Source organism: Netta rufina, assembly GCF_964035555.1.
Source record: "Netta rufina genome assembly, chromosome: 1".
Taxonomy (NCBI): Eukaryota; Metazoa; Chordata; class Aves; order Anseriformes; family Anatidae; genus Netta; species Netta rufina.
In genome coordinates this window covers 114,012,262-114,025,181 of record NC_140123.1, presented here as the reverse complement: position 1 = coordinate 114,025,181, position 12,920 = coordinate 114,012,262, and the positions used below count along the sequence as shown (strand labels likewise).

The 12,920-nt window shown below is 42.6% G+C and overlaps 1 protein-coding gene across 7 annotated transcripts in view; it reads left to right on the top strand.

Moving 5' to 3' along the window:
- CD200 (CD200 molecule) overlaps positions 1-12,920 on the top strand; it is a 49,322-nt gene that overhangs the window by 8,475 nt on the left and 27,927 nt on the right. Inside the window, exon 6 of one of the 7 annotated variants that reach the window (XM_084303068.1) lies at positions 7,057-7,760. The exons of 5 other annotated variants lie outside the window; for them this stretch is intronic. In XM_084303068.1, coding sequence (XP_084159194.1) covers positions 7,057-7,064 — 8 coding nt within the window. In that variant the 3' untranslated portion in view covers positions 7,065-7,760. Of the gene's footprint in view, positions 1-5,578; positions 7,761-12,920 lie in introns of those variants that run through there. One more of the 7 variants, XM_084303067.1, reaches the window with a different exon arrangement.

The window sequence follows — 12,920 nt, the reverse complement described above, 5'->3', positions numbered from 1 at the left end:
CTCTCTGAGGCCATTGTCTGGGGTTTCAATACTTCTTTCATTCTGCACTAGACAGAAAACAAAGCATTTCCAGTTTTGTCCATTTTTTTTTTTTAATTAAAATACAATTTTATTTTATTTTTTTTAAATCTGTGTGGCTGGGGAGCCTTCTCTGTCAAAGTTTCTCCTCCTCTGCTGCTAAGAATAGGGTTGTTGTTTTCTGCTTTGCTTTCATTTTTGTTTTCTCCCTTCTCCCTGTGGCAGACACTTGAGAATAGGATGAAGAGCTGAGGCTCCTTCCTTGGGCATTTGCCATAAGTAACAGTTACAGATCATATACATGTTTTAGTTCTCTACAAAAACAGCCCGAGTGTTGGGTTGGCTCTTGACAAAGCCTTTTAAGTTTGGCAAAAAGTCATTTATTTGGGAGCAAAATGGGATGTAAAAACATTGGAAAGCTTGCATCTTCACCCTCTGCCAAGCACAGAGGCAAACCTGGCTGTGTTGTCACTTGATTAAGAGTGATGAGCAGACTGCGGTGAATCACCTTTCTGCAGATGTATCTACAGCTATGCTAGGAGTTTGTCGGTGATACTTTCTGGAAAAAGTTGCACCTTTTCCTAATTGGTTCAGCTAATAGTGCTTAACTGTAAAGCATGCCAACGTCAAGCAGTCCAGTTAACAAGCCAGCTGCTTGTACCCAAGCAAAATAATGGCTCTTAGTCGCAACAGATTTCTGTGGCTCACCTACCGCATACATGTCTCAACCTATATGGTTTCCTCAGCATCCGCTCATTTTTCTAAGACTTGAAGGACGCTCATGTTTCAATCTGGCCATTTGAAGAGCTTTACAGCCTGCAGGGGGATTAAATTCCATGCAAAGTGTTCTCTGAAGGCTTGTGGTTTTCTGGAAGGAAAGTCTATTTCACAAATGGATATAGAGGCCAGCATCTTTTTTCTTTTTTCTTTTTCTTTTTCTTTCTTTTTTTTTCTTTTTCTTTTTTTTTTTTTTTTTCATTGGTATCCAAGTAAGAAAAAAATTATCTACCTTGGGTGGCTTATGCATGTTTTGCTATGTGCAAAGCTTTAAAAACAGTCAAATAGTATATTTGTGTTTAAAACTTACAATAACATGACAAAAAAAAAAAGGGACTGTTTCTTCTTGGTTGGACTTGATGATCTTCAACGTCTTTTCCAACCTAAATGATCCTATGATTCCCATGACAATTTCTTGGAGTTTGTTATTGAATAGATATGATGTGACCTAAGGAGGACAATCAGATTAAGTGAATCTGGAAGACAAAATCTTGAAAAGTCAGAGAAGAAAAGACTGATAAAAAAATCTGTTCTCTAGAAAACTCCAACATGGCAATATGTTTGTCCAGTTGGAAAATCAGAACATTCAAGTTTTCCTTCATGTGGAACTTTTCCATTAAATTATTTATTTTATTAAGCATTAAAATCCTTGTTTCAAAATGTTTGTCAGAATACAGACAACAAGCTTTGGAGCTGACAAGGAGCTGAACCTTGGTATACCTGGATTGTAACAAGAGTGCTATAAAACAATAAAAATCTCTGCATTTCCAGCTAGATATCACTTACTACTCTGAACAGGAATTTAAGGCTCCTTGATTATTATTTTTTTTTAATTCCTGAAGTTGCTGCAAATAATAGAGATCCAGCTCTCTTAAGCTGCAGATAACACTTCTGCTGATCAGCTGGAATATATAGGAAACAGAAAAAAAATAAATTTGGGGGGCACAAGATGTCCTGAAAGGCTAGAAAATATGGAAGTCACATGTGGTAGATTCCAGTTATTCAGGAAACTTTACAGGAACAAGCACCTGAACAAGCTTTCCATTGCCTTGTTCTTGTTTACAGTGAAAGTAAGTACTATTTCAGAAGAATCCTCTAGTGGTTATTCATTTTGAGGAAGGCTGTGTTTATCACTTTTGACTTATAAATTACACAAGTTCTTATTTGGTCTGTATAAGTGCTTGTTTCTTCAGTGGGCGTGCTTTGACACACAGCAAGCATCTGTTTTTCTTAATAGTAGGGGAAGAGTTGAGAACAACACCATAATGGGTCGGTATTATGAGACTTTTCAAAATAGTTTTCCTGAAGTGACAGCTAAATGTCAGCCTTTCAGAGGCCCCCTGTGTCCGGAGCCAGTGGGGCACATCATGCTGCTCCCAGGGGAATGGGTCTCTGTCAGGCACAGTGTTCTGTGGGGGAGGCTCCTCCCAGAACCACCTTGGTTCCTGCTGCAATGTGGCTTTATTGTGAGCGAGAGATTCTAGTCGTTCTATTTTGAAATCCCCCAAAATAGCAAAAACATGCCATGGTGTAATTGAAAGTTGTTTTGCTTACAATAACCTCATTCCTTTACCCTACTTGACACTAAAACAAACAACTCCCACCCTAAAAAAAAAACAGCATAAGAAAATATTGTAGCCCAGAAGACCTAAACAGTGTAAAGAGAAAAACAAAAAGGACCTATGCGAACACTTTAGCAGTGGGGGAATTTTGATGCCATCAGGGTTTGACTGCCCATCTGGCATCCCACAGATACAAATATTTCACAACACGAGGGAAGCAAAAGATTCTTTCTGGGTTTCATGACACACTTGCAGACTGCTTCTGCTTGCAGACAACTTCTGTTCCTTAGTAAGTCGCTTAAGTTTGCTCTGTTTACAAAGCCGTGCCTGGTAGCAGTACCTTCCAGTCTTCATCACACACAGAGTAGAGTATGGGCGCTCTTTGAGAGCTTTCCATATGTTAATATTACCTGTTTTCATGGCTAACGGTGGGCAGAGCTTGTGCTCTGTGCGTGTCCCCTTTGCTGGAGAGCTATACTCACCATCCTGCTTTCCATTTTGGAGATAAACAGGCAGGGAGAAGGCAGCGCTGGCTGGGGCAGGCACAGGGGTACCTCTCTGTGTCAGGAAGGTGCAAACACCCTTGCGAAGCATTGGCATGACAGGCAGAGCAGCCCCTGATGTAGTTACAGATGTGCCAGCAGGGCCTTCAGTGGCTCCTGCATGAGCATCTGGGGTTGCATTGCTTTGCTCAGAGGTGCTGCCAACCCTCTTGGCAGCATTTTGGGTTTGAGGTCCTGCACCACCGTGCGAGGTGGCCCTTCCTCATTAGGGCTGTTTGCACTGCAGTGTGGCTTTTTTTGTCCAGAAGGATTAAACTAATCCTGCTCACCACCGACAAGATGAGCGTACTGGCATAGGAAACCTCTCAGGTGTTATTCTGTTTAGCAGCTTAAGTATGTGCTACTAAAAACAAAGCCCTTCCTCAGCAGACAGGGAGGCCTTGACTGTTTGTGACTAACACAATAAAAGACTTTCCCAGTCTGCCCTCTTTTATTTGAACAATAGTACTTTGTGTATAACCGGAAAAAAAGACCAATAGCTGAAAGGATGGTAAATTGCATTCCTATTGCGTATATGAAGTTGTCTGGCTGCTTCTATTTCTTGTTCATTCCTTCGTAGATATTATTTATCTGCTCAGTTATGAAAAAATACCTTAGTTGTAGACAGTGTTGTTAGACAAGGAGATGGAAGCTTTTATTACTCTCCTACACAAAGAGCAAGGATGCCAGGGGTTATATTTTTCATACTTGAACTAAACTTGTTAGCTGTCAAATTTTAAGCAGGTTGCTATGTTGTCCTGTATATGGACCCCTTCTGAATAAATTACTTGTCACTGAAATGAGTGCAAATGGTACGTAGGGCAGACATAAATCCAGTACAAGAAACACTAACTAATTTTGGAAGTCTCTTCCATTGATATTTTTTTCGAAGCATTTGTCATACTGCATAGATTTAATAGTTGTCTCCTAATTCCTGGTCATGCTATGCAAGAAGGATTTTTTTCAAAGACACAGAAAATAGCATTATAAATTGGATTTCAAACATCACCATTAAATTCTGAAATACCAAACTATGTATTCAGCAAACATTCCTATTTGTGGATGTAGTAGTTTCCAAAACTAGGAAAGTTGGCTTGCTTTTCACCGTTTATAAACAAAGCTAGTGTTTGATATGTTCCCGATCACACTGTAATATCCTGAATTTTGCATTGTGCATTAGCCATAATTAAAATTCTGTGGTTACATAGATATGTAGTTTGTTTAAAATTCACATAATCTTGTCTTCAGATCAACAGTTTGCAAAATTTGAAATATCATTTGAATGGGTGTTGGTAGTCATGGTTTAATGGAAACAAAGAACACTGTAATAATGCAGCCTATTTCTTTGGAATTTTATTTGTAGGAAATGGAGGATGTTTTACTTTTTTTCTTTCTTATTTTCAGTAAATTATTCGTATTATATGCAAATAGATTAACACTAATCCTGGAAATTTCTCATTCTGTATTCCCCATGACTTGTTTGGAAATACCTTTTTATTTCTGTTCTTCTCTTTAAACATGCAATAAGCCTTTCACTCAGCTGCCAATTTTGTCCATTCAAAAAGGGACATGACTGTTGTCCACTTACTTTCAAGGTATGTTATTAAATTTCCAGATGAGGCAAGCAGATGAACGTCATGGCATACTTGTTCTGAAGCCTTCTGCTTATTCTGCTTCAGAATAAGAATAATAGGGTACTCTAAGCTAGGCTTAGATAATCCTTAAGGTCCCTCTTGACCCAAATCGTTCTGTTGTTCTCTGACTGGTTTTAAAACTTTGGTGATCAAAATCACCAGGCTTTGATGCAAATTTTCCACTGGCATTATGTTTTCTGCTCCTCTCTTTTTCATTACTTTTTTAAATATGAAAAGATTGCTGTCATCGTTGTACCATAGTAACTGCATGATTTCCTCCATCAGTCATTAACTAAAATGCACCTGCACATTGATACCTTGTGTAATGTAAATAATCTAGACTGGTTTATAAACCCTTTTTCCACTGCTGAGCTTCACTCTGTGCCAGTAAAGTCTCTTGGCAGCTGCTGCTGAGGTGGGGTGCCTGACTGCTCCCCAGGTGAAGCTGGTTGTGAATTTTAAGAGTATTCCTCCCTGGGGCATAACAAGGAGGAGACCTAAGATGGGTGCCTGAGAGCACCCATCTGGGGCACGCTGGGGAGGACAGGAGCACAGACGCTATTAGTGCAGGGCAAGCTGGCAAAGAGCTGTGCCAGTGATGGCACTGGCTGCACCTGGGGTCGCACCAGCATCCACATGGATGGGGCATCCACAGCTTCCCTGGGCAGCCTGTGCCAGGGCCTCACCACCCTCTGAGTGAAGAATTTCTTCCTTAAGAAATTTGGTCATGGATTGCTTGATGTAATGACCCTGTGTGTGACAGGCATGTGACCCTCCTCTCTGAGGGTAAGGTACCACTTGTAGAAAACAGAAGAAGCAAAGGGGAGCAGAGATTGAAGCCTTTCTCATGATGTTTTAAGAAGATGGGTAACTCACAACGTAGCAGGGAAGGTCCTATGGGAGTTCTCTGGAGGGCAGTTTGGACTGTCCCTCTCTGCCTTTTCCCAGAGTGTACTCCATCAGCAGCCACACTGCTCATCAAGACCTGGGTCAGCAACACTATGGTCACAATTCATCCGTTTTCCTTTTTTCCTTTGTTTTCTAGGATACTAGAGGATTTCCATTCATCTTACCTGACCATTGTGGCCTGGCAGCCTGAAGTCAACATTAAAAGCAGTGACTTCCGTGGCTAGAAAGTAGCAGTGATAAAAGGAAAATACATCAGGACCAGAGCACTGCACTGTCTAGATGGCATGTTTATCACTGAAAGACTAGCACAATGCTTGTTATCCGTTAATCACAAGAAGCAGGACTAGAGGGAACGTGTAGTCCACCCATCTGCAGCCAGGCTACATCTGCTATGCTTGTACCAATCTTGGTACCTCCAGTCTCCAAACATATTTGCCTTCTTCCCATGGAAGTTTGAAGATGTCCAGGGATGGAGGCTCTGTGAGCTCTCCGGGGATCCTCTTCCAGCACTTAATTGATCTCAGTAGAGAGATGGGGGTGGGTTGGGGGGTATTTTTGCTAATAGCTGTCTGCAGTTTCACTTGGTGCAGATCCTCATTCATTTCCTTCCTGACATCACCTTTTCTTCTTTCTTATCCAGCTGATGCAACTCCTTTTCCTCGGTTAATGTGCAACAACTGTGTTTCTGAGTTGTCTCTAGAGATGGCTCAACCTGTGTCAAATCTGCCAAAGATTGTTGGTAAAAGGTCAATAGGGTCCAGGGCCAGTGACAGATTAGAAGCAGTAGCAAATACAGCTGAGAAAGTGTGTTAAGTAATTTATTTTTATTTGACTTTTTTTGACTTTTCTTTTAAGCACAAACAAATTATTCTGCTGGTCTAAATAATTTTTCCCATACTTTGACTTTGTCATTTGGGATGTTACACCCCGAGATAACTACCCTGCATCACTACTGAGAATGTAATGGTATCAGTGGGAAGTTTTACAGAAGCTGAATTTACTACTTTGCCATGATTTTGGTAGAAGATAAAGACTTTGTGTTACTCATGCAAGCTGCCCCAGCTAAGACTAGAACCCTTCTCTCCATTTTTTTCTATTTACTTTTTGGTCTTTCTTTCCACTTAAATGCCTACCCATGTCTGCTGGTATGATCATTTCCAGGTTTACTTATCTGGTTGCCTGTCCCACCTGCTCATTCTGCTGCAGCACATGGTTGTGTGAGGGCAGGCTCCCGGGCACTGCATTTCAGCTCATCTTTTTTGTAGGAGGTCAATGCCTAAGCATGCCCACTCCCTCCTGAGTTCTCACTGGACCCCTGTGCCTATGTCACGGCGTGAACCTTGCTAAAAACAAGCCTACCTCCGGGCATGCCAACTTTGTGGCCCATTTTACTGACAGAACAGATAGACAGGAGGACTGCAGGGTTCCTTCAGTAAATTCTGTTATACTCCAAATGCTGATGTTTAAGGTGTTGCTCGGTCTTTGTTCCGTCTTAATATTTGCCAATATATTTGTATCACTGCCAGTCTTTTGGGTTTGATAACCCTTTGCTTGTGCACCTGACGTACTCTATCTCATGAAGCATGTGGTGTTTTGGTTTCTGCCTTCTCCCAGATGCGTGAAATACCTGAGGTTGGAAGGAAGCTCTGGAGGCACGTGGCGGTAGTCTTAGCCAACTGCATAAACGGCCTATTTAAAAAATCAGCAGAGAAGGTTTGACAGCTGTGAGACTTGTGGCCAATTCATTCAGAACAGAATTTTTGTTCTGAACTAGTCCAGTCAGAGTACTGCCATCCAGAGTGGCTGCCTTTCGAGAGGCAAAACTTTGTGCATGCTCATGTCCACGTGTATTATTGAGAGTGTGAGGGGTGATATTTTCTGTGCAGGTGCAATATGGGTTATTTATTTATTTCATTTTTTTTTCCTAGCAAAAAATATCTGATCCACTCCAAACACCAACTGGTTTGTATTTGTCTGCTTGTAGATTTGAGATACCAGAAACCCTTCCAAGTTGGGCTGTTCTGTAGTCTCAATTTGCACTTTCCTTCTTTTCTGTACAGAAAGCAGGGGAGTTTTAAGGTGTTTTTTTTTTTTTTTTCCAGAAAAAAAATTCAAGTGAAATAAGTTTTGAGATGAATTTACATAAGTATTTTTAACCACAGCACCTGCAGTTTGCTTCAGATTCGAAAATTTCTTTGGTTAATCAAATGTGTATTTTTAGTGGTGTCTCATGTTTGTTGCTTATTTGTTCTATATGTGACGTTGTACCCTTTACTTATGTATTGACTGTCCTGCTTTGTGTATGTGCCTTTGCTGAAAAGAAGCCAAATAAAGTGACTTGTAAAGTAAGACCACATGATTCCTTTTATTTGTAAGTAACACTCACAGCATGTGTGGGCTTTTGTAAATCAAGCAGTGTAGAATGACAGAAGCATCATGCACAAGCTCTAAGTACGTGAATAATTTCTCTGGAAAAGGCAGCAGTGGCCTTCTGCGTTCTTAAAGACATACAACCTTTTGGGAGTGAATTGTGAAGCAATGGTTTTTGTTTGCTTTAAAAAAAAAATGTAGTGAGAAACTTGGTTATAGTTAAAAGCGTGTAGCAACACTCCTGTTTCCCTAAATGAGTTCATTGGACTAGGTCGTGGGTCTTGCAATACCAGTGAAAGACAGCAACTTACAGTCTGCCTGAGCTCCAGCAGATGGTGGAATGGGTGATTTCCAGAGATTTTGAGAGCACAACATGAACTGCCACTTAGATTTTTCTTTTGCTACAGATGAGTTCTGAAGAACTTCCTAGTAGAGGCTGGCCAGAAGTACGAGTCTCACTGCTGACATATCTCATCTGGAGAGGTGGGAGTTGGTAGTTTCTCCTCTTGGCTCTCCAAGGCTGGACAGCAAAGGGAAGGGAGACAGCTGGCAGCACCACTTCCTGGAGCACAGTGCAGGGCAAACTGTGTTTCCCAGGGAGAAGAGCTGTTTTTCCTATGCAGACCAGCAGAAGGGCTGTTCGTTATGGCCTGGGAGTTGCTGGCAGAGCTGGCCGGGTGTTGCTTGGCCCCACCGCTTGAGGCGCGTTGTGCTAGCAGAGTGGGGTAGGAATCAAGAAGCCAGGGCTGGGGGAGTTCAGGAGGGGGCTGATATTCATTAGCAGGGTTAAATCACCTTCAGGAAACTAGACCGGTCATCTGTAACTTTATAGAAGGTTAACAAACGCAGAATAACAACTTTCCTCAGGAAATGCCAAGGTTGTCTGACAATTGCTTTTTTTGTCTGGCTGCCTGCTCCTCAGAACCTATCAAGATGTTTGCTTTTCTTCTGAGGTCATAATGAATTTAGTTCCTACAGATGTGTCCTCTCTTTGTGTTCTTTTGTCCTGGGCATGCTCAAGGATGCTATTATTCTAAGTCTTGGACTGTGCTGACAGACGGGGCAGGAAGGTGAGTTCTCTGCTAGACAGAACAATTTCTGTGCGCAGCTGTAATGATGGAAAGAGTGAAAAGCCAGCAGGCAGGGCTAGGCTTCTAGCAGAGATGGAGTTTGCAAAATGGAATTACCACTTTTGATGGCAATATCAGGATGTCTTTCATTCTTGCCTCAGCTGTTTTCTCCTCGTCTTGCTGCACTGACCACTCACCTTGACATCGAGCCAGCTGCTCCAGCTGCTTCTGAACTGGTGAATGCATGCTTGGGCTTTTACCTGTATCCTTATGTCATCTTTCACTGATACAGGAATTTTGCTTCTGTACAACATAGTTCCAGTTTCCCAATCTGAAGAAATATTCCTGGATACTTCCAGGGAACTTCTTCCCTGTTCTGTCATCCCATGTGGTAACTAAAATGCCTTTTCCTTTGTGAGTGTGGCAGAAACTGTTCTTAGTCTGCTGCATAACAAGACGTCAGGGAAGGAAGTGTGGGATAATTATAGAAGTTACAAGGCTGTACCTTTTTTTTTTTTTTTTGACTGTATTTTTTTTCTTAAGATGGGCTGAAGTTAGCAGCAGAGTTGACACTGGGCGAGAATGTGCATGTTGATGTTTATCACTCAGAAAGGGTTAAAGAGCTTTTAAGCTGAAAGAACATAAATGTGATTTTTCTGAGATCGTGTGTAGTGAGCAGCATTCACTTTCTGCACATGGGTGTCACATGCTGTCCTCTCTCAGGGACCTTGTGCTGTTTTTCATTCTGAATAGGACATGTCTATTTCCCAGGCCCTAATCTCATGACATCCAGATGAAAACCAACAGTCTCCAAAATGTCTTTCTGTATAGGCAACCAGCTAATGGTGGACAGATTGTCAGGTGTGCCAGAGGAAACTCACTTCGCTGGTTTTCTAGCATGCTGGGAAGCTCATCAGCACTAGTGCTTCAGTGGTGAGCGTCCTTCCCGACATCCAGCAGCTTTGTTTTCACACAATCGGACTGGACAGAGCCCTAGGCTGTCTGTTGTGCCTCCGTAGGAAAACAAGCAGGCTGTGAGGTTTTTAGTCGGCACCCCCAAATGCTGAGGTCCTCATGCTGAAGCAAGAGAGATGATCTGCAGCTTCCACGTGCATAATGAATCGGTATCTTCTCCGCAGATGAGGCTCCTTGTGCCATGTGAATGTAAAGGTGGCTCGAAAGAGAGAGGAATTACAGGCTTTCAGTGCTCTGGTTGGAGACCAGTAACATGCCCTGCCTGTGGGAGGAAACGTGGTCCCCTGGAGGGGCAGAATGGGGCAATAAAGAATAGGGTTAGAGCTGTGGCTTTGCTAATCAGGGTTTCCTTAAATAAACTAAGGAGTTGGACGTCCTTACTAATTTCAGCTTGGTAATTAATTTCCAGAAAACAACATAGCTGAGTGCCATAGGCTAACAAAAGAAGGAAGTCAGATATTTCCCACAGCTGACCTAGAAGGGGGTGTTAAGCTGGTCACTTGGTAGGTAGACATTTCTCAGGCAGGTTGCCTGTTCTGACAGTGACAGGTTAACAAACCTCTAGTGAAGTAGTTAGTGTCATATTTCAGTAGCTAAACATGCCATGAGAGAGTGAAGGATTACTGTTTGATTTCACCCACTAAAATGCTTTTTCACCTAAAGCATTTCTGATTTCACTTCCTTTCATTCTGATTGTGTGCTTCCCTTTGTTCAGGCTTCCTTGCTCCCAGCTGTTCCTTACTTATCTCTCTTTTGTTCTTTTTAAGTGATTTTGCCCAATGAATGTTATCTTCTGTTTATCTCTCTATTCAACTCGTCCCATTCTCTCTCTGATAGCCAACTATTTGCAGCAGTCCTGTGTGAAGCTGTTGCCCTCTCCTGGGGTTTCAGTAGCCATGTGGTGAGAGCTGCGCCAATTCTTGTCCATCTTTCCAAACACGAAGTCAGCCTCCCTAGGAGAGGAAAAAAGCCTGGACACCATCACATAGACCAGGGGAAAATGGAAGTGACTGTCTGTCTGTCTGTCAGCCAGCAGCCGGAGCTCCACAGAGACCAGATCCTTCCTGGCACTCTGGGCATGCATTGTCCAGCACTTAGGTCACCCGTTCGCATATCCTCTCCTCCTTAGCTGCCTGAATTTGGGCTTTGAGACACGTAGAAAGAGAAAACGTGCAACTGTGGGCCCTGCAGAACAGCGTGCTCTGCATTTCATGGTGGAGAAAAAGGGAAGTATGAACTCTCTGTTCTGCTAGTGTTAAGCTCGATTTACATTAAGCAGCTGGGGATTTCTGCTGATTGTTTACATAGAGGTGGCAGTCACTGGCACAGTTCTGCCTTCCTTGTTGGCAGAACAACCTGGGATAAGAAGATAAAAGGTAAGTACAAAATTGTTTTCGTACAGCTTGTTTCCTTGATGAACCCACCAGCCAGCATTCCTCGTGACCCTGAGAGCAATGCTAGGAAAATGTGCAAGGCTTTGATGGATACATAGAAAATATCTTTTTGGACATCTCCGAGGGCATAGCCATGGGAATTGCCTGGGGGTTAGAGAAATGTGACGTGTTTCCTTGGCAGCCATGAGCTCAGAAGGAATCTGAGTGAGAGTGGTTGCACTGGAGGAGATTAGAGGGAGCTCACACGTCTTGCTCAGCCTCCAAATCACATGTCTGGAGTCAAGGAGGTGCTTGCATGTGCTCACCTGTGCTTTCCCGTTGTCCCACTGACTTCTCTGGGTGCAAATGCACAGGTGTGTCTGCTGCAGCAGGTGCTGCCCTTTCACCTCCAGGTAAACACAATGCTCTACCCGTCTGATTTGCTTCATATCAGTGGGAAACACATGTCAGTCTTGCCTAGCAACATTGTTCCTACTTGCTCTTTCCCCATGGCTGTAGCTCACTATAGTTGAGTAGGAGGTGAAGTGATTCCTGTTTATTTTTACACAAAAACTCAGTTTAGCACAGGGCTCAGGTAGTAGAACCTGACTCCTCCCACACCAAACTTTAAAAGAAAGGAAATGAGTGTAAAGGGAAACTTACTTTTCTGAAAGTTTTCTGTATAAATATATTTTTTTAAGTTTTCAAATTTAACAGAAAAATTTCCTTTGCTCTCCAAAGAGTATTTGAGCATTAATCTTGGAGTCTCTGATGTGCCCCTGAACATGTGTTCTTAATGCTTCCTCAGACCAGTATTTCTCTATGTACAGGGAGATGTGAGGAGAGATACATTAAGTGTTTTCTGGCAGAACTGAATTTAAAGCTAAATGAAGGTGAATTAATCTTTTTTGATCTGGAGTGATGGTAGGATCTCAGATGAACCGTTCGGAAATATTTTCTCCCTGAACTGTGCAGTATTTATTGGAATCTGAGATGGAATTTGCTGGAATGTTATCACAGATAGAGCATGCATGCTGTTGGCCAGAGCTCTTCCATGGTGAGCTTCTCCTTCCCTCCCTTCTCCCATGCTGACCAGCCGTGTTGTAGCTGGGCTGCCTAGCTGCAGTTTTTAAGAGAAGAAATTGAAAATCACTCCCAAGAAGCTGGGAAGTGTTCTTGCATGGGCTGGCTTCCTCCTGAACAGTTTTTTTCACTGGACAGGCAGAAATCCCAGTGCTGGGAGGAGTAGTGACCCGAGTTCATTGAATGCTTGTGGGAGCTGGTTGGCGGTCTACCAAGAGTGAGGGATGCAGAGGGGCAGACCCTCTCCTCCTGTCCCCTTGAACCAGACAGGGAGCAAAGGCATTATGAAACCCTAGGAGTTACTCAGCACAGTCTTGCTGAAAACCCGAGGGTGAGCTTTTTGCCATAGCCTCCCAGTGTTGTTTACTATGAAGCATTTTTCGAGCTGTGAAGAGTTTATTTTCTTGAGTGTACCACTGGCCTTAGCTGTTCTGCTTCACGTGAGGTCTGGGCTCTCAGAGTTTTCATATGCATTTCTGCTAGTGCTGTGCAGGCCAAATTTGGGTAAAAAAATTGAATCTAATGCTGAATTTGGACAAGATAAAACTCTTTGCTAAGCATGGTGTCTAAAAGTCAGTACAAAAGCATTGTTAAGCTTTTTTTTTTT